Source organism: Ciona intestinalis, unplaced genomic scaffold, assembly GCF_000224145.3.
Source record: "Ciona intestinalis unplaced genomic scaffold, KH HT001062.1, whole genome shotgun sequence".
Classification (NCBI taxonomy): domain Eukaryota; kingdom Metazoa; phylum Chordata; class Ascidiacea; order Phlebobranchia; family Cionidae; genus Ciona; species Ciona intestinalis.
The window spans coordinates 10,344-30,239 of NW_004191383.1; the positions used below are offsets into that span (position 1 = coordinate 10,344).

The 19,896-nt window shown below is 35.6% G+C and overlaps 1 protein-coding gene across 1 annotated transcript; it reads right to left on the reverse strand.

Annotated features, from left to right (window-relative positions):
• Window positions 1-2,862: 2,862 nt before the first annotated feature.
• LOC100177139 (dynein heavy chain 6, axonemal-like) lies at window positions 2,863-19,542 on the reverse strand. The gene is made up of 36 exons (XM_018816905.2): window positions 19,353-19,542; window positions 18,877-19,026; window positions 18,463-18,614; window positions 18,073-18,252; window positions 17,556-17,719; window positions 17,135-17,366; window positions 16,841-16,976; window positions 16,418-16,561; window positions 15,866-16,078; window positions 15,478-15,591; window positions 14,845-15,120; window positions 14,513-14,662; window positions 14,114-14,269; window positions 13,426-13,641; window positions 13,169-13,279; window positions 12,643-12,824; window positions 12,215-12,374; window positions 11,726-11,860; window positions 11,254-11,512; window positions 10,781-10,917; window positions 10,293-10,478; window positions 9,740-10,026; window positions 9,261-9,427; window positions 8,660-8,856; window positions 8,196-8,312; window positions 7,603-7,830; window positions 7,256-7,331; window positions 6,721-6,881; window positions 6,254-6,411; window positions 5,766-5,944; window positions 5,256-5,440; window positions 4,782-4,913; window positions 4,374-4,488; window positions 4,082-4,212; window positions 3,733-3,903; window positions 2,863-3,325 (listed from the first exon to the last, which is right to left on the reverse strand). The coding sequence occupies exons 1-36, from the start codon at window positions 19,503-19,505 to the stop codon at window positions 3,137-3,139; spliced, it is 6,099 nt and encodes a 2,032-aa protein (XP_018672450.1). The 5' UTR covers window positions 19,506-19,542; the 3' UTR covers window positions 2,863-3,136.
• Window positions 19,543-19,896: the final 354 nt, after the last annotated feature.

Consider the following 19,896-nt stretch of genomic DNA (forward strand, 5'->3'; position numbering starts at 1 on the left):
TTCTATTCGCTATAATGGTTACAGACGCTATGATCGGCAATATACACGGAAATAAAACCGAATCAACCAAAACACTTTTTTAAAAAGCACAAAATTCCTATTAAAATATCATTCTAAATCAAATCACACCTTTTGAAATCTTGCAGTAAATCTAAGCGTGAATAAGCTATGAACACAACTTGAATACACAACCTCAAACGTTGTTGCGGTTTCGTAACGTCAATAAGCAGGTCGACATGCTTCAACTCGTTGTTGGCTACGTCACTTTCAAAACATTGCGGTGAAACATCTCTAGCCTGCACGTGTTTTCTATACGTTACTGTATGTTGCGGTAAGTACGACTTGTACGCCTGCATTTGTATCACAGATTATCTAAATATACGGAGAACTATATAGCAACTACTTTACACCCTCGCAGTTGATGTTACTCGGCAAACAGTACAACAAGAAATACTTCAAACTGATAATTACTCGCAGGTAAAACGTACAGCGGCGCTTCTCTCGCATATTAGATCGCCTTCACTCATCTGGTGCTTGGGTTTGGACTTGTTTACTGCTCTAAGCGAGGAAAGAGCTGCTGCAACACGGAAATTCTTTCACTGTGTCATTGCTTCCGGAGTACTTGGTAATGTTTTAACTGTTGTTATACCCTATGTGTAACCCTGTGCTTTTTAACGAACTGTCAAGATGCTACACGAAGCAGACTAATCGAGACTAGACCAGTCAGACTATAACGCATTGCACAGAACACGAGCGACTGAAACCGCGTCTCACATGCTTTCCGGGAATAGAGAAACCAATACACACAGTTTCTTGCGCAACAGTAGCCTATTCCTTGCATTTTCATTCATACTCGAAAGTATCCCAAGGTATATTACGCATCGTATATTTTAGTCCTGAAACCTCAAGTACTATGTGTGGTTGCCAACTGTCTTTTAGCGCGTGGAACGTTTTATTAATGTAACACCTATCAAAACCCATTAGCAAACTTGATGAATTACTAGCATTACATTATCCATGCTTTTCTGAATATGCTTCAGTAAGGGTTATGAACAGTTCATACTAATGTCGTTCATTTTGATTTGCAGCGTGACTATACGGTATATTTGGTGGTATTTATACCAAATTCCAGTTGCAGTTTGCTGTGGGTTAAGATGAAATAAATCTTAGCACCCAAATCTCATATTTACTAACCGCGTTTTGACCAATCAGCTACATTTTTTTCGGTCGTAAGACTACGCTTTTATACAGTAGGGTGGGGAAAGATGGGACACCTATTAACTCTATTTTCTCGCCCCATTTAGTAGCAAACAAAGAACCTTCAAAGAAATGTAAAACTATATGCCCACGCCTCCGATCGGTCGTTGTTAATTGTTTAAAACACGATCAGGATATTCGGACAATATGTGCTAAAGGTGTTCCATCTTCCTCCACCCCACTCTATAATTGTGTAAAAAGTTACTGCCCGTCTTTCGCTCCTGTAAACTTTCCCATTCTTTTGTTATCGCTACCGAAAAGACGAACTAAATTTTATTCAGTTTTAACATGACAAGCTACAACTCCACGCGATCGAGGTTTGGGTATAGACTAGCCATACTTTTCTACCGACAGTTATTTTACTGTAACAAACAATATTAACATTACAAGTAGCAAATAGCTTATACTGACTTCTTATTGAATCAATGCTATTTACATTTCACTGAGATAGAAGAAAGGTTCTACAGCGTAGCGTAAAGTCTTAGGAATGCGTTATGTAATCTAGCTAAAAATACTCCTTTGTTTGCCTATATATTGTTAAATCCTTCCACTTAGTACACTTTAAGATATCTTATGACGCTCAGGTCTAAATACAGTTCTTATATCGGGAACGCCTTTATGTTCAGCGGCGATCTTGTATCTTTTACAAGTCTGCATGGCATCTTAGCTGTCAGATAACGTTCACGGGTGTCTGTTCAAACATGTAATACATATTTGCATTGAACTCTACTAACACTGTATCCGGAAATTGAACATAATCGAGTTTCCTCATTAACCATGAGTGCCACTGCAGTTAAAAACAAACTACAAAGCCAACTCTACCGGATGCTCGAACGTTGGGCGTCTGTAACTCACAGAGCTTGAGTGCCAATGATAACCAGTACCGTTTTAAACTGCTCAAAGCCGGGCAGAACGCCCGAGACGGTAAAAACTGATACAGATTTAAATAAAAGGCTGACAAAGATTTTGCGGTCTAGCTGCATAATCCCTATGATTTATCATTGCCCAGACCATTATTCACAAATTAGAAGACGAGTAATACCGTATTTACCAGCGGTACACTAGTGTGTTTACTACTATACTACAGAGCATCAAAACGAAACCCAGAGATATCACTTTTGTAACGGTGCCAGGTTACATATTTACTTTGTGACGTTTCACGAGTGTGACGTATATCCTCCGTGACGTAGTACTCTTGGAATTTAAAACGTGCCTCATACGAACATTTTTATTTTGTTAAAAAAAGAAATGATATAATTCAGTGAAACTAAATTAGCAGTCTTGAATCCATAACCTATGGTTAGAAGCAGGCGCACCAACCAATTGTGCTACGGCGCCGGACAGGTAAAATAGCCTACACTGAACTTTACCAGGCGAATAATTTTTAAACACCCAGCCTATTTCCTAAACCAGTAGTTCCCAGTTTTAACAACTGTTGTTTTACCGCGTAGTAATGGTTTACACTAAAATCAAATTCTCCTTGCAAATTGAAAAGTTTCTTTCTCCCGTTTGGGAACCACTGTCCTAACGGATGAAGAACGAGTGCAGAGATACGCCTGATAAGTCTGTCTGTCTGATAATAGGAACCTAATATAAATCTCTTGGTTTTGAAAACGTAATATATATGTGCTCACAGTATAAAATACATAACAAAAAATTAACGAAGGTAACACAGCGTACAGCTCTAGAAGCTCTAAAACTTAAAAACACTGAAAATTCTATATAGGTAAATTACAGTGCAATGCAACAGAAGGAATAAAATTAAAGTGTCGACAAACAAAAATGAACTAAAATGAATAACCTCAAACAATTCATACAAAAATAGTTAAAAAAATCGATACATCTAACCTTTAAAGGTAAGGTCATAAAATACTTAACACTACTGGTCTAGTTGGCACAGTAAAGCTGTTCCTCTAAGTGTCCAGTGGTCTGATGGTTTATCAGACGGTAGATCTACAGCCGTAACAAAATTAGTGGAATGTCCCGTTGAAGACAATGAACCAGCTCGTTTTGACGTGCGGTACAAAGGACATGAATACATTAATGTTGAAGAAGAATTCTCTGGATGCTAAATATAAAATATAGATGTTAATTAAAGTCTTATACGGTATTGCGTGGTGTATGTTTGGTATATGTTTTATAAATGAAAAAGTGATATTATGACGTTTTTGTTTTAGTGATTTTAAAGGAAAACAAAAAATTAGAGATCCGGTTAGGGCTTGTCGCTGCTACCATTGTGGGCGTGTGTGTCCTTCATACCTAACGGCTCCAGCCCAGTAGTTACTAGTTACTAGTTTGTCTAAATTTCTAGTCATACATATGATAATGAACAGAAAAATAACAATTACCCACAAAATTACATCCTAGTAACTCATAAGCTGGCTCAAGGTGTTTGAAACAGAACAACTGTGTTTTAACGACTGTCGATTTTCTGCCATGCAAGGTAGAGCAAGTTACATTCATTCATTCATTCACCTGAACTGGAGTAAACACAATCTCAGGCATCCTGAAGTATCTGATGTTGGAGAAAGATTCTTGTATCTTCTTCTCCTCCACGTCCCATCTTCCACTGTCCATGAAGAGACCAAACACTCGAACTCCGTCAGAAAGAGGAGAATCGGTTGTACGGAACGCAACTTCTCTTACCTTGATTTAAATACAACCGTTTTAAAGTTAAACCAATAATTACATAACAATAACTTTTATTTGTCTCTTCGAATACAGTAGCATAAATTGTAAAATATTTGAAATGAAAAGTCAGAATATAGTGAGAAAAAATATTTGTTGCACAAAATTAAACAAAAGTTGTTTAAAATTATTTTACCTGCAATTTCTTATTTATGTCAATTAGATCTTCATGTTCTTCAGTATCCTGTACTTGGAAATTAAACGAAAGAGAATCCACCGGTAACTTATGTTTACGTGCATAGTTTTGCAACACAGCAGTTAGAAACCCTGTAGTGATATAATTAAATGAGAATCTGATGCTTTTTATACAAAAAATTATGTACAGGTTTATGTTTCATATAATATATATATATATAACTTCACCAATTATACAGACTGTAATTGCCCTGCTATGTGAGGATAAATAAGTTACATTCATTCATTCGAACCTTGTGGAAAGAAGAATGCAGATATCCAGTAGCTTGTTGGCTCTTCTTGCTTCTTAACTGCTGCTAAAATTGAACTATCTTGTTTCTTACGATCTTTTGAGACATTTATTCCAATCTGTGAAAGGTTTGTTGGTAAATGGTGTCACTATATATATCTTATGCTCTACTACAGTGGTTAGATCACTAAATCAGAAAATACGGGGTTCATTTGGGCCAGACTTGGCCAAATACCCCCAGGTTCAAGGTTTACTGCTGCCACCTGTCACCATTGCGGGTATATATGTCCTTGGGTGCAATTGCTCCAACCCAGTGGTCACTATGGGTTGTCAATATTTTCAGCCAGGACAAAAATACAAAGCACACCTTGTTACCTTTCACGTAAAATTAAACCTGTAACAATTAATCTACCTTTTCTTGGACAGCACTGACAACTAGACTTGACCAGTTTGAAAAGAATTCAATTCTTTGTAGAAGATCCTCCAACCAGGATCCAAGCAGCTTGCATGATTCATATGACACTGCTTGCCAAGACTCAGGTACCTAGGAGAATCAGTTACACAATGATGTATTTGTTTAAGCCATAACCTCTTACTAGAGATAAAATTAGGCCTTTATAAAGTTTGTAACTGAGTTTAATAAGTGTTTTTACTACTTTTCTATTAAAAGATAGCATTTAGTGTTTATTGCTTCTTTATGATGCAATGCAAGCACCATCTCTAACTGAAATTGCCAGTAATATTTGTATCCAGTGATTTCTGTCTAATTTTATCAAAAAAATGGTCAGATCAATTTTTTGAATAAATTCTAAACGATAAATGTATTACTAAAAATCACAAACTTATACACCTACACCCCATGCATTAGTTACAAACATTAACATACCCTCTGCAAGAGCAAAGCGTTGAAAGTTTGTTCCAGTGAATCAGACATGACTATCTCCCCTGATAAAGCTCGACTGAGCGCACGTAGGCTCACGTTAATTGTTCGCAGAAGTCGATTAAAACGATCAATTTCTTGCCTTGCTACAGTAAGTAATGCAGACTGAAGTAGAGGAAGATTGTCTTCATCTATAAATAATGAAATACTTTTACTGTGCTGTGGCAAAACGATTAGTGCGTCTTCCTCTAACCTAAGTTACATTTATTGAATCATTTATTTATTTATATAGATATACAGTTAGTTCAATGGAAAATTAAGTCCATGTCATTTTTTCGCTACTCAGTATTTCAGTGTTGTCAATGGGGTGAAGGACGGAGAGGCGGTCATTTACATGAATGACGTACAAAGTGACCTTGGTGTTGGGGAAATGGGACAACTGTGGTCTCAATCCCAGGTATTCGAGAATGATCTCACCCGCATCAATAAAATAAGCAAAACATTTTATATTTTCACCTTTTCCTTGCTTGCTGAAAAGGTTGGACCAAACATTGCTCGTTAAAACTTTGGCAAGCGTGAGTTCTTCTTCACGTTCTGCTTCACTTAACGAGTCGTCATGCTCCACTGCTGATGGTAATCGATGAAGCATGTCTTTTGTTATTTCCATGACAACTTGGGTGTCGGTGTATCCTGAACTGTGATTGGTCGAAATAATAAATTAACACGTATATTACTGGGTTTTCCCTTTATTTTAAATGCATGGCCGACAATTTAGAGTTTAAACCATCAGCGGCTCATATAAGAGTTTGGCGCATTTGCACTCCAACCCATATATTAATGGTTCAAGACTGGTTGCTGCTACTGTTAGTTATGGATACATGTGTCTTTGGGTAAGACACGTAGCGTCAATTGCTACAATCCAAAACCTATAAGCGAGTGGCAGCTAACCACTGTTTCTTGGTGCTAGATTAAGTTATACGATTTTACATTCTATCTTAACTTACTCTAATACACTTGCTGTAGCAAGTTTTGGTTGAACATCAATAACAATATCAATAAGTTTTGTAGCTTCTGATTCCATGAATGCTTTCTCAGCATTATCATGCATTCCAAATACATCAGGGGGGTCAGATATTGGAAGACCAAGAACATAGCTTCGTATCTGTTTAACGATATATTGTATTTATTGGGTGAAACAGCCATGTATTTTAACTGACATTCTTTACCACACTTTTTATCGCGTGTTTTAACAACTGTTGTTTTGTTGTTGATTCCCTTCTCTTGGTTTGTTAAATAAAAGGACCTTCGCTATTGTTTTTAAAGAGATTTCTTAACTATATATGCAAATTCTCATATATGTGCTTTAGTTCTTACAGTTTTACTTTTTCTTGACCTATATTACATCTTAGACTGGTATAAACAACACTGTTTACATATATTTTAGCTTTATCAAGTATAAAAACTTTCTCACCTGATTGAAAGTTGCATTATGATCTGGTGGTTTGTATATTCCATCTCTAGAATATGTATGACCTTCTATGATTGTTGCATCACAATAAAACTTTGTTAACATGGAAACAAGACATCGTCGATCCCAGTGGTCAGTGACACGACCACCGTATATGACCTCACCTGGGGTGAAAGTTCAAAGGTTACTGTAGGTCAAACTTTGTCGGATGTAGTTACACAGTGATTAGAGTGTCAAGAAGATATTGGTTTCAGGCTTGATGCTGCTACTATTGTATGTGTGCCTATGTGTATGTGGGCAAGACACTTAACTGCAACTGCTCCAATCCAGTGGTCCGTTATGAATTGTTTGAATTGTCAGACATACATGAAAAAACATAAAATTCAAATAAAATTTATCACCCACAAATTTACAAATGAGGTAACCCGTAAGCGTAACAATTAACAGAAAACCCGTCTTAGAAGTTATAATGACTATCAGTGCCCGGCCAATCTAGAATTGTTAGTATTTCATTGATTTAAATTATCAAGGAACTGACCAGTTAGATGTCTCAATGCTGACCATGGAACATCGGGTGAATCTCCAAGAAGTTGTTGCAACATTAAAATGGAAACCTTTGATAAATATGGAAATTAGAAATCACTGGACTTTAGTTCTACATAACACAAAAGTAATACTTTCATACGTGATAATCATACCATGGTATATTCCAGGTAAAGTTGGTCTTGAATTTGGACGTTAAAAATGAAATACAACAATTGTTAAAACACGCTTACATTAGAAAGATATTTATATTTAATTAGAAAAATGTATGTTTGCTACACCAAGACGACACACAAAATATGATTTGAAGTAAGTTTTGTAACTTTTTGTAAGACACATTACCTCAAGATCAGATGAAGTAAAATCATATGAAAGGTTGAATCCAAGAGTTCCATATTTCTGCCTCTCATGAACCAAAGCATTGAAACAACATAACGCAAATAACAACTTGTTCCAATCCTTGTGCGGTGACCCGTTACTATAGAGGTCAGGGGTCACATCGCTAACCCCTGAGGTTCCGAACGCAAGTTGTAGATGTGATTTGATCCCTCGGGGTGGCTCAACCGCCATCTGCCCAATACATTTGTTAAAGGCATTGAATAAAAATCTGTTGCTCTTAATGGTAGTTGTTATAACACAGATGTTATGTTTCATACATCTCGTGCCAGCTTACCACATAGGAATGAAGCAATGTAACTTGTGTTTGGGAGATTTTTGTTGAATGTATGACTGACAATTAAGACAACATGAGACCACTAGTTTAGAGCAATTTATCTGTTTCTTCTTGAATATTACTTTTTGGTTTTACTAGAATAAAATTAGTTTGAATCATTCAATAAAAAAAGTTCTTAATATCTCATCCTTCAATTGGGAAATATGAGATGGGAGATGGGAGATATATATTTATATAAATTCAGTTATTCTGTTTCTTTTACCTTGAGTCCCTTTTGAAGTATAGGAACAGGAAAACAAGGATCTGGTTTTGAACTCAACCATAATCGAAACTCTGAATCAACTTCTGATGCCCTTGAATTGAGGTCTTCAACAATTGCCTGCAATATCACATAATATTTATCCCTGTGTTTAAGAAGTATTTTTGGATGGTATATAAAAAAACTGGTCAAGCAAATATTGTTAAAAAATAAGAAATTATTGGATTAAATCTGTAACTTTTGTCACAGCACATAAGGATAAAGGGCCTTTTTTAACCTTACATATGAACAGTTAAATATCATGTAAATTAGTGATTCCCAAACTTTTTTGCTCGAATTCCCTTTTAATCTCCTAATTTTTCACAACCTCCCCAGGTTATTAGTATAATATATGTATGCAGTACTTTGTAAGTTTATGACGCGCAGTTTTAGAAGCCCTGCTGTTTTGAGAAACTATTGACATTAACCTGTAATCTTGGCATAAATGATGCAGCGAGGTGACAGTTCTGCAGGAAAACCCATCTCCCTTTTAATATTTGAGCTTTATGAATCAGATCTTCTGCTTTAGGTCCTTGCCCTCTGCCCAATGAAACCATATCCACATGTAGTACGGAACCACGGGTTTCTTTTGCATATCTTAATAACTGGGCGGATGGGTCAGTGCCTGGAATATGTTAACAGAGTATGTGGTTAAAATAGAGAGCGCTTACCTTTGTGTCCAGTATAAATGGCACTGTGGCAGAGTAATTGGTATTATTTTTTACTCATAATATGTAAACATTGTTATTAATAAGAACAAAGCATATGTATTTTGTTACTTCTGCTACCCGGCCTAATATGAATTAATCTTGAGTGGCACATCTCATATAAAAACGTTTTTAAAATCTTGCCTAGTTGCAGACAAAACATGGATAACGTTTTTTTAAGATTCATTCAAATTATGCCAGGTAGCAGAAGTAACAGAATAAATATGCTTTGTTTCTATTAATTACAACGTTAACATATTATATTTGAAAATTAATAACAATTAATTCTTAAAATGCCATTTGTTTCAAAACATTTCATCACCTGGCGAAAGAACAAATATAAGTGGTATAGTTGATTCGGATTGTTTGTAAATCTCTGCGAGGTCAAGACTTTCGCTAACAACGAACGTTTCACCCATTTCTTCATGCACCAGCGCACGCACAGACGGAAGAAGACAATCAGGTCGCAAAACTTTAATAAGAACCAATCTGAAAGAATTCGTTATCACGAATGTTACTTTGTGGGAGATTATTTATTTTTTTGGTTTTTCTTTTTCAGTATGTATGGCTGATAATTTAGACAACCCATTAGTGACCACTGGGTTGGAGCAATTGGCGTTAAGTGTCTTGCTCGAGGACACATACACCCACAACACTAGCAGCGATAAGAAAATATAACTTATTTATCCTTGTATGCCAGGGCAACCACAGTCATTATAACATAGATGGTCTGTTATACACACCTAATTTTTCGATAAAAAATGATGATAAGTTATGTAAAAAGTATGACGTGATAGAAACCTTCCAAATGTTGTCAGATTTGTCCAATCGAAAACTGCATTGTCATCCAATTTTTCACGAGTCGCCATCAATTGATACGGATCAGGATGACTTTGGAAAATCTTCCATTGTGACTCAGCATTTATCATGGATGAGCAAAGAGAATCGAACGAGGGAATTTTAAGCGAAATATATCGGCATTGCCGCCACATATCGACTGTCACCCACTCAAATGGGGTAAGTGGGATTTCCCCTAAACCAGCATCAGCTTCCAGTCTCTCCATTGGTGACAAACCATTATGTTTATCCTGTAGAAATATAATCCAAATTTTTATATAATACGTGATGATGATACTGAATATTTAAAGAGGTTTAATTCGACACGAGGTGTATAAAACAGAACACACGTGTTATAATGACTGTTGTTTCCAGCCAAGCAAGAATAAACAAGTTACATACGTGATGACTCGTAAGCTCATACACGAGGTGTATGAAACAAAACACCTGTGTTATGACGTGGGTCATTTTCCTGTGCATGCGCAGGTAAATAATTTACATTCATTCACCCACATACCAATATTTCATCATCTGTCATGCTCGCTAGCGCCCTAGTGTGGAGAAATATATTCCAATGTTGTTCGGTAAGTTGACCAAGCTCACGCCATTTATCCCTATATTTAGCATTGTTACGCATGATTGCACAAGCCAATAGGAATGAAAATACAATCTTATGCTCGGCAAACAAACTGTATGAGACCACCTAGAAAAAAGGGAAATATAGAATTAATAAACATTTGTAAACTGATATTTTATTTACAGAATGTTAAAAACATAAGTGTTTTGAGATTTCCTGTCTTTTCATAATTATAACAATTATAAGATTTAAAAAAAAGTTTTTTTATTGCTAAGAAATGGTATTTTTTTAAGAAAGTATAACTCAGTCTAAAACAAATTTCTGTCCTACACTTTTTCAACTACATTTTTTAAAGGATGTTATAGCATTAATCCACAATTTAGTATTACATTCTTTCGTATACAGCATTACAACACGTATGGCGTTACCTTGTATACACCTTGAGTTAGCACGTCAACCATCTTGTGCAACAATTTAAAGAAATCTTCCTCCTCTTCTACTTGTGATATGTTTCCACTTGAAACTCTACTGCTGGATGTTGATGCACATTCTTTACGAGCTTCAACTGTTTAACATTGAGTTAATACTATATTATGTACATAAGGTACCATGGCATAGTGGTTAGGGAGAAGTTATCCCAGAGGATTTTGATTCGAGGCTTGATGCTGCTACCATTGTGGGTGTAAACTAGAGGATAAAAGTTTTGAGGCTCGATATTTACCTAAATTCCAGGTTTTCTCACAGACTATGCCATAACAACTCACCTATAATATTTAAATTTACACAACACACACCTATAAGAGTACAACACACACATATAAAAGTACAACACACACATATAAGAATACAACACACACATATAAGAATACAACACACACATATAACAATACAACATACTTACCTATGCATAGAATAAACTTATCAGAAAACCACTGCAATGAGAATTGATACATCGGGTTCAAAACTTCCAGGTCAGCGACCACAAAATATAACACAGCTCCCCTAGTGGCCACTGGCATATAGCGCCCCCTAGCAGCTTCTGTTCTTTGCTCATTTTCCTCGGATAATTTAAGACGAGACATGACCTCAGCTGAAGTGAGTTTACTTTGTTTAAGCGTCCCGATCAAATCTTCATCATCAAGTATATGACCTTCCTGATTCTATTAGGAAAGAAAAACCATCTCAGTGTCAAAGGCGTAACATTAAGGGTGTCCAGAGTGATAAATCACCCCAACTTTTAAAACATGGGTAACCTCATATGTTTTAGCATTAGTCTAAACAGCTTTTACTTGTGCAGCCAATTGTTTTGTAAAAAAAAATGAAAAACTTCTTGTAAAATTCTTGTAAAAAAACTGATACAAATTATTAAATACCTCAAGCAGCATGAGTGCCTTGTCTTCAAGTTCTTGTAGTAGTTGCATATCCCTTGCTATGTTGCCCAACAACTCACCACGCTGGGCTTCCAACTGTGGCCTCTCATGTGTGACAACACTTGATAATAATTGTCCCTGTGTATAAATAATGTAACTTGTTTTATTCTTGCATGGTGGGGTAACAAAGCCATTAAAATATGAGTTTCTGTTTTACACACCTTATGCCCGCTTACTAGTTACAAACAACATTGTGTATCTTGTTTTTGTATGCTTGATAATTTAGAAAACTTATAAGGGACCACTAGGCCAATGGCTATAAAGTTTTTAACCAAAATACCTCTTCACCATAACAGTAGCAGCGCCAAGCCTCGAACCCGTATCCTCTGCTCAGAGGAAGGGGTTTAACCCCCACAGGTTAATTTAGGAATTCAATATTTGAGGCAATATCATAAAAACTCCAAACCCAATAAATAATTAAGCACACTGTACCTGTAAGCCCTCGAATGTGATAGTGAAGTTCACAACAGTTACAGAAATACACACAGCTGGTAAGAAATGTGGATTTGCTTTGCTGGTTGCCATGTATAACTTAAAATTGTCATTGTAACTTATTTCTGTCCCACCAATGGTTATGTAATCGTGGCCAGCTCTGTGGGATATGGGAAGAAATTGTATATTTAAATATTGAATGTAAGGTGGTTTACTCTTACATGGGGGGACAAGACAGTTGTTATAACAAGGGTGTTCTGTTTTATACACCTCGTGCCCGCTTATGAGTTACCACATATTAATCTTTGTAGGTGTGATTTCAGTTTGGCTGACAATTTGGACAACTTATTAGTGACCACTAGGTTGGAGCAGTTGTAGTTACTTGTCTTGCTCAAGGCCTCATACATCCACAATGGTAGTAACCTTACCTATGTGTAAGCTCCATTTGAAGTACCGGTTTCAACTCAGGGTCCAGTGTTTCCGATAAATCGCATAACAGCAGTGTTTCACCAACACGAATCGCGTTTTCAACAAGTTTCATGTAATTTGAGTCACCAGCGTAAACTACTCGCAAATTTTCTTTTTCCATTTTCTTAATCCAATTAGTTGCCTGAACACAAAGTCATATGCATTATGTTGTCTTTAAGTAATGAGCCAACTTTGGGCTACAATTTCCGCATGGTTTGCACAAACAATTACGATAGTAAAAATTGAAAAAATATTTAAATTAGAAAGACAGGATACAGCAACAAAACAATAGTTGTTAAACAGGCTTACAGTTAAAACATTACATCTCGTTGGGAGAAAGAAGCGTGGTCGCTACACTTAGCTGACAAACAACAAGCCATTCATGTTTAATTATTTCCAAGAAACATCTAACATAAGCAAAATTTTGTGTGAAGACACGACTGGTGTAATGAAAATGTGTTCCTTTATCAGAACAAGTATATTTACCTGTCCTTGTGGATCAACTATAAGTGGCCATCTTCGTGCAGCTTCAATAATCACAGCGTTCTCTGTGGAATGAACATCACGTGGCAGGTCTTGTGTATACCATGTTCGTACCTGGATAAGTAAATTGAAAATGTTAAAACCCTAAAAATATCTAATGAAAATAGGTCTTGCCAAGCCTCAAGCAAAACATTTAATTTTTTTAATTCAAAAAAAATTTTATAAACCAAAAAAATAAGTTTTTTAAATTTTTTAATTACCTTATTATTATCTGCCATAAGACGAATCATGTCATAATTCTGTGATGTCACAATGCCTGCTGTGCTACATGAATTAACCCATTGTGAAGTCAGATCATGTCTGTATGATCTAATAAAGGGGCCAAGATAAGCAACTGAAGCAGCAGATACAACAGTATCACCAATTAATCCACCAAGTTTCTTGTTCAATATATCAACAGATTCATTCCATCTACCCTATGATATAAAAAAACCTTTATATCTAAATGAAAAAGGTATTTTTAACATCCCTTAAATACAAATAAACTTTAACTTAAATCTGTTTCCTACACCTAGTGGCAGCTTTAAGTTACCACATTCATAAAGGATTAATTTTTGAAAATTTTTGTTTTTATGTAAGGTTGATGATTTGAAATACCAGTAAGTGACCGTTAGGTTGGAGCAATTTATGTAATGTGTCCTGCCCAAGGACACATACAGCCACAAAGGTAGCAGCGACAGGCTTTGAACCTACTACCTCAAGGTTATAGGCAGAAGTACTAACAAACTGCACTGCAGCGCCAGTGGTCAAAGTTTGAAATATAAATTGCAGCACATAAAAATAACGACAATATTTCTAGTTGGCTTTACCCTTTTATAAAGCCTATTAAAATCTTAGGTATCTTAATAATAAACATGTCCAACAGTTGACAATGTATTTGTATCATACCTCTTCATCAGCCAAAGCATGTATAAGTACAGCAGCTCTCTCCAATCTCTTCCCTGTTAATACTCGACGCCTCTTTAGCCCCTCCTGCTGGACAACACTGTCCTCATATTTAGCACTGAGTTGGTTAAGATGATCTTCTATCTTCTTTAAACTTGCCTGGGGGGAAATAGACAGTGTATGAGTTATTGTATGGATGATATTTATTTTATCCTGGCATGACAGTACATTGACAGTCCTTATAACATGGGGATGTCTTATTTCATACAGCTTTTTGTAATCACTGGGTTGAAGAAATGTCTGTTAAAAGTCTCCTTGAACAAAACAGAATGCTAACTCTTGTAAGGATAAGAAAATACAAAAAAAATGGCAAAATACAATTTTAAAACGTATGAATCGAACCTGTTTTTGCTTAAGATTTTCCTGTGCAACTTGTAATGCCTCCCTTGCTTCCCTCACCCTTCTTTGTTTAGGTTCCACCATCCTCTGTACATCATTATAATGTTGTAGAGCAAGCACCCACATGCACATGCTTCTACATGCAGAAGATACCTGGAATATAGATAAATATAAAATTAGCAACATTTTTACTTGAAATTTTTAATAAATATATATAGTAACTTGTGTGTATAACCCTTTGATTCCAATAAGAAAGGTGAAACTAAATTCACATAGCAAAAACATAATTATAGATACAGAATACTCTTAAAATCAATTGTATAAGACATGTCTACCTCTCCCACTCTGTCTGGAGTAAAATCAGGATTTCTTGTGATTTTCCGAACTTTTGCGAAAGTCTTGTCAGGAATTGCGTCTCTGTCAATTTGTACGAGTGTCTTTAAGAACAGAGGGTCAGACATGAGGTGTTTGGCATTATGCCAGTCAGCTTTGGTTTGTAATAGAACACACACAGCGTTCATTACGGTGAGCACAAGTTGTGGAGGGTTCTGGTAAACACGCAACTCAGCGATGTCAGATTTATCCAAGGAGTCGAGCGCTTGTACCGCTTCCTATGGAAATGTGAACGCATCAGTAATGAATGTAACTTATTTATTTTTAAGTAAAAAAGGGGAACAACAATACAGGTGTGCTGTTTCATACATATTGTATCGACCTCAAGTTATTATGTATGTTACTTTGTGGGTGATTATTTTTTAAATTATTTTGTTTTTTATGTACGACTGACAATTAGGATAAATCGTATTGGTCTTAGCAATAATTAGGCTAAACAATGAACTATATGCCATACATAAATATTTACGACCAGAAGCCTTAATTTTTAAGCCACAGTATAAAACATTGATGGCGCATCATTAAATTAATATTCAATTTTTTGTTTGTAAAAAAATTCTGACAAATATAAATACCTGCAGAGCAGGAAGTACAGCTTGTAGATCAAGGGTGGCTTGTTGGGCAAAATCTTGAACAAGTTGAGTTTCGTTTCGCATTGTTAGTTCTTCATGCCTGACTAACTCACGAACCTGGGGTGGAAACAATAAAATATAAAATACACTGAATACAATTAATACTGAGTATATAAAGGACAAATAAATTTTCAAACAATAACTTTAAAAATATTTAAATATGTCTCCTTGAAAAAAAGAAGTAAGAATTTTACAAAAAGTTTTTAAATGTTTTTCTTTTATTTACAGCTAATTTTTTTTAAGTTGCATCTTGAGATAAATTAAAAACTATTTTGGACAGTATAAAAAAAAGTTTTTTGAAATTTTCAAATTAAAACAGTAAAATAGAAACCTCATTAACAGCTTGCGTGTCTTTCTTGAGTTGGGCCATCAATCTCTCGGTATCTTGTGCCTTTGCTTCAATCTTTGGGCCGAGACCGATCAGTTCTTCTCTCATTATGCTCACCATTGATTTTGCTTCTGCAAGTTTTCTAAGACCGATATGTAAGCGTCGCAAACTACGATGAAAGTCTTGTTTGTTCTTTGCAAGCATTTTCGTGAACAACTAAAACACAATTGAGATCTTAGTGAATAAATGTAACTTAATTATGCAGATTTGACACAAATGCACACAATGGTAGCAACATGAAGCCTCAAAGTTTAAGGAAAGATGTGATAACTACTTTGCCGTGACACTTTTTAACAATTCTTACAACTTTTTAGAAAAAGAAAAACTATATTATATAAAAAAATAAGAAAAACTACATTATATAAAAACAGAACATCAAATAATAACGACTATCATTGTCCTCCATGCGAGGATAAATAATTTACATTCAGTCATTTACTGATTCATAGCTATATGCAAACGATGTTTTTTAATATTTAGATTATAAGTTCTCACCTGTACGAATTCAAGATAAGTAGTTGGAGTAATGTAATACCTTCTTCTCATCTCGTCCCATAACTTCTGCCCAGCTTGTGTTGCACTGAAATGGATTCGGACGCAAACTGAGGCAATATTTTCCGCGCTGATAGAACTTTGGGTCTGCAATCAAATGGTGTTTATAATGTAACTTACTTTATCTTAACAAAGCCGGAAAACAACAGTCGGTATTATACAGATGTTTTGCTTCATACACCTTGTGTCAGCTTATAAGTTACCAAGTATGTAACTTTGAGGGTGCTTTTTTATGTATAGCTGGCAATTTCGACAATTCATCAGTGACTACTGGGTTTGAGCAATTGCCGTTAAGTGTCTTGCCCAAGGACAAATGCCCACACAATAATAGCAGCGACAATCCTTGAATAATTGCAAAATAATGACCTCTTGTGAAGAAACACTTTCATTTTCATCAATACTTCCCCCACTGCTACCATTATCCTTCTGCACGTCAATGTTTTCACGCGAAAAATAAGCGCAAGCTACACTCATAAGTGCTTCTTCTGGCCATCTGTCATACCTGCATGATAGTTTGAGTTAGTTTTAATCATTTCTGCTTCCAAGTGTGTGTAATGAATGTAACAGGCTTTATTCTCGTAAAGCAGGAAAAGTGGTTAACAAAAATGACAGTCGTTATTCGTTATAACATGGATGTTATTACATTCAATACAAACTCACCAGTCAATAGTGCAGCAATTAACGAGCGCCGGATGTGTTCGACATCTTCTTCTAAAACTTCCTCCAGCGGGACTCGTAGCAAGAGTAATATGGAGGTTGTGTGCGACTCTGCTGCGGAAGAAATTGAGCATCGCGACACGAGAGTCCGGGACATCATTAGCGATGGCAGCTTGTTTAACTTCCATAACAATCCCATCTAATTCATCTTGGTCGAATAACTCGGCATCTTCGCCTAGTTGAATGATCGAAATTTGCTTTATCTTTGCGTGGCCAGAAAACGACAGTCAATATATCACAGGAGTTCTGTTTCATACACCCTGTACCAGCTTCCGAGTAACCACTTATAAATTTTTGTGGGTGTGATTTTTCTGCCAAATCTTTTGTTTACAGTTAGAGTAAAATCAGTACATTGAATTAACACCTGTGTTTAGAATGCAGTTTATATCTTCCAAAAAAGCTTCGCTAACTAAGTCAGCATCCGTCAGAAGTAAAACGGTTGGTTTGTTTGAAATTCCACATATTCGGAAAACTTTTTTCAATTCATCTCTGAAGTCAATCAGTGAGTAACCTCTCACAATTGATAAACTGTAATGTATGAATAAATGTAACTAATTTTATCCTTGCATGGCCGGCACAGGGACAGTCGTTGTACAACGAGTGTTCTGTTTCATACACCTTATGCTCCCTTACAAGTTACTATGTATGTTACTTTGGTCATAATTTTTTACTTTTTTTTTGTGATGCATTTAGACAATTCATAGAGTCACTTGGTTGGAGTGATTGCCATTAAGTTTCTTGTCCAAGGACACACACTACCTCACCTTAACATATTAAATGTCTATACAATAAAATACTTCATTTCGCCAAATCAATGTAAATGACTTTTGCCAAAAATTGCCAAAAAAGTGAATAAAGATAAAGATACAAACTAAAGATACCTGTAGACTTGGCAACCAGCTATTCTTGCTGCCAACTTGCAAGTTGTAACTTTACCAGTTCCATCAATACCGACCAATAACAGGTGAGTACCAGGTTGTCTAAATACTCTGGCTGCTCGTACTACATGGTCAATTGCTGCTTCAAAGAATATCAAAGGTGGACTGCTTGAAAGACTTGTACTGTTGGGATGATTGAATATTAGTTACAAGTACAGATGCATATGAATGTATGTAAGTTTTTCATACTCGCATGCCGGGGCATTGGTGTTCGTTATAACACGGGTGTTCTGTTTTATACACCCTGTGCCAGCTTACAAGTTACCACATATATAAATTTGTCATTAATGATTACTGATTCTCATATAGTATTTGTTTAATAAGAATATATACCTGATTCTCATATAGTATTCCTCTAGTAGAGTAGAGAGCATGTTATATGATGGAAGTTGTCGGTAAACTCTGTTTGCTGACGGTACATTCATATCAAGGAAATCTCCAAATATAATTGGTTTGTTTTGTAAAGTTTCCGAAGGTATGGTTATCTGTGAATGTATTACTTGTGATGTGCCTGATTTTTCCTCACGCAGCCAAACGACAGTCGTGTTGCAGTTTTTAAACATAGAAGTTTGCGTAGGAAAAGATGTAGAATTTTTACATATTATTTTTATAGATTATAAAGCACATTTTTGTTGCATGGTAACTATATGGGTGAGATTCTACAGTGAGGCACACCAGAAGACCAGAGATTGGGGAAATAATTTCTCCTTTACCCGAAATGAAAGGTAATTAAACTGAATATTTTACCTTGAAATAATTATGTAGGTCGTCAGATAGGAATTGGTAAAACGTTGATCGATCGTTGCTGTCCGTGAGTCGATCATGAAACACACGAGTCGCTTCATGAGCAAATAGATGAGCTATAGTTTCACGTGATACTATCACGGACTCATCAGCCTGAAGAATATTTTGGGGTAAGAAAGAGGTATTTGTCTATACTTACAGTATGTTTTATTGAGTGTCATTTTTTATTGTTAATTACTGTCTTTTTTGTTGTTTTATTATTATAATATAAAAAACACACAAAAAATGTGATAACACAGGCATGAAGTGTATGGAATGGAACAACTGTGTTAAAACTAGATTGTGGCCAGTTTCATATGAATTATAACAGCTATTTGTTGCCAATCACCTGTCAATCTAGTACCATGAACCCATAACCTCTGGGTTAGAGGCAGCTGTGCTAACCACTGCCCTCCAGTGCCAGAATTTTTACACATTACCTGCAGTACACCCTTGATAACATCAGAAAGATCCCGTAGATTGAAAGTGTAATGTGACTTGTCAGGAGTTGGCAGCATAGCATTACACATCTTATAATAAACAGCTATACTGGCATTTACAACTTGTGGGCAACACTCCTTCACTTCTGGCATGAAATCTCGATTTTCAAAGAAATGACCGAGTTGTACCTATAAAGCACAAAGATATAAAGGTCTCATTTATCAAAAGTAACAAAACAATATTGTTTGGCATATGGATATGCAGCAAAAACTTGTGTATAAAAAGAACTCTTTACTTTATATAGGTTTTGGTTTGAGAAATACTAAGACAAAAGTACATTTTCCAGCTTAAAAAATATTTAATACCATTAGTAAAATTAGGAACTGCATACTTTATAAATAAGTTGTAGTTTGAGTACGGTTTTAATAAAAATAAATTTCTTAGCTTAAAAACACATAGATTATAATGTCCCAAAAGTTTTTGTATTTTAATATTATTTATTGAATTAACCTTTATTATTGTACTGTATTTAAACATAGTTAT

Excerpts from the sequence above, each read along its gene's own strand:
- LOC100177139 (XM_018816905.2), bottom strand. The coding sequence starts at position 19,505 with ATGCCAGAAGTGAAGGAGTGTTGCCCACAAGTTGTAAATGCCAGTATA. Across the intron at positions 15,592-15,865 it reads ACACGCAAGCTGTTAATGAG|GTTCGTGAGTTAGTCAGGCA; the intron begins GTTTCTATTTTA and ends TTTCCACCCCAG. Across the intron at positions 10,479-10,780 it reads TAACTCAAGGTGTATACAAG|GTGGTCTCATACAGTTTGTT; the intron begins GTAACGCCATAC and ends CCTTTTTTCTAG.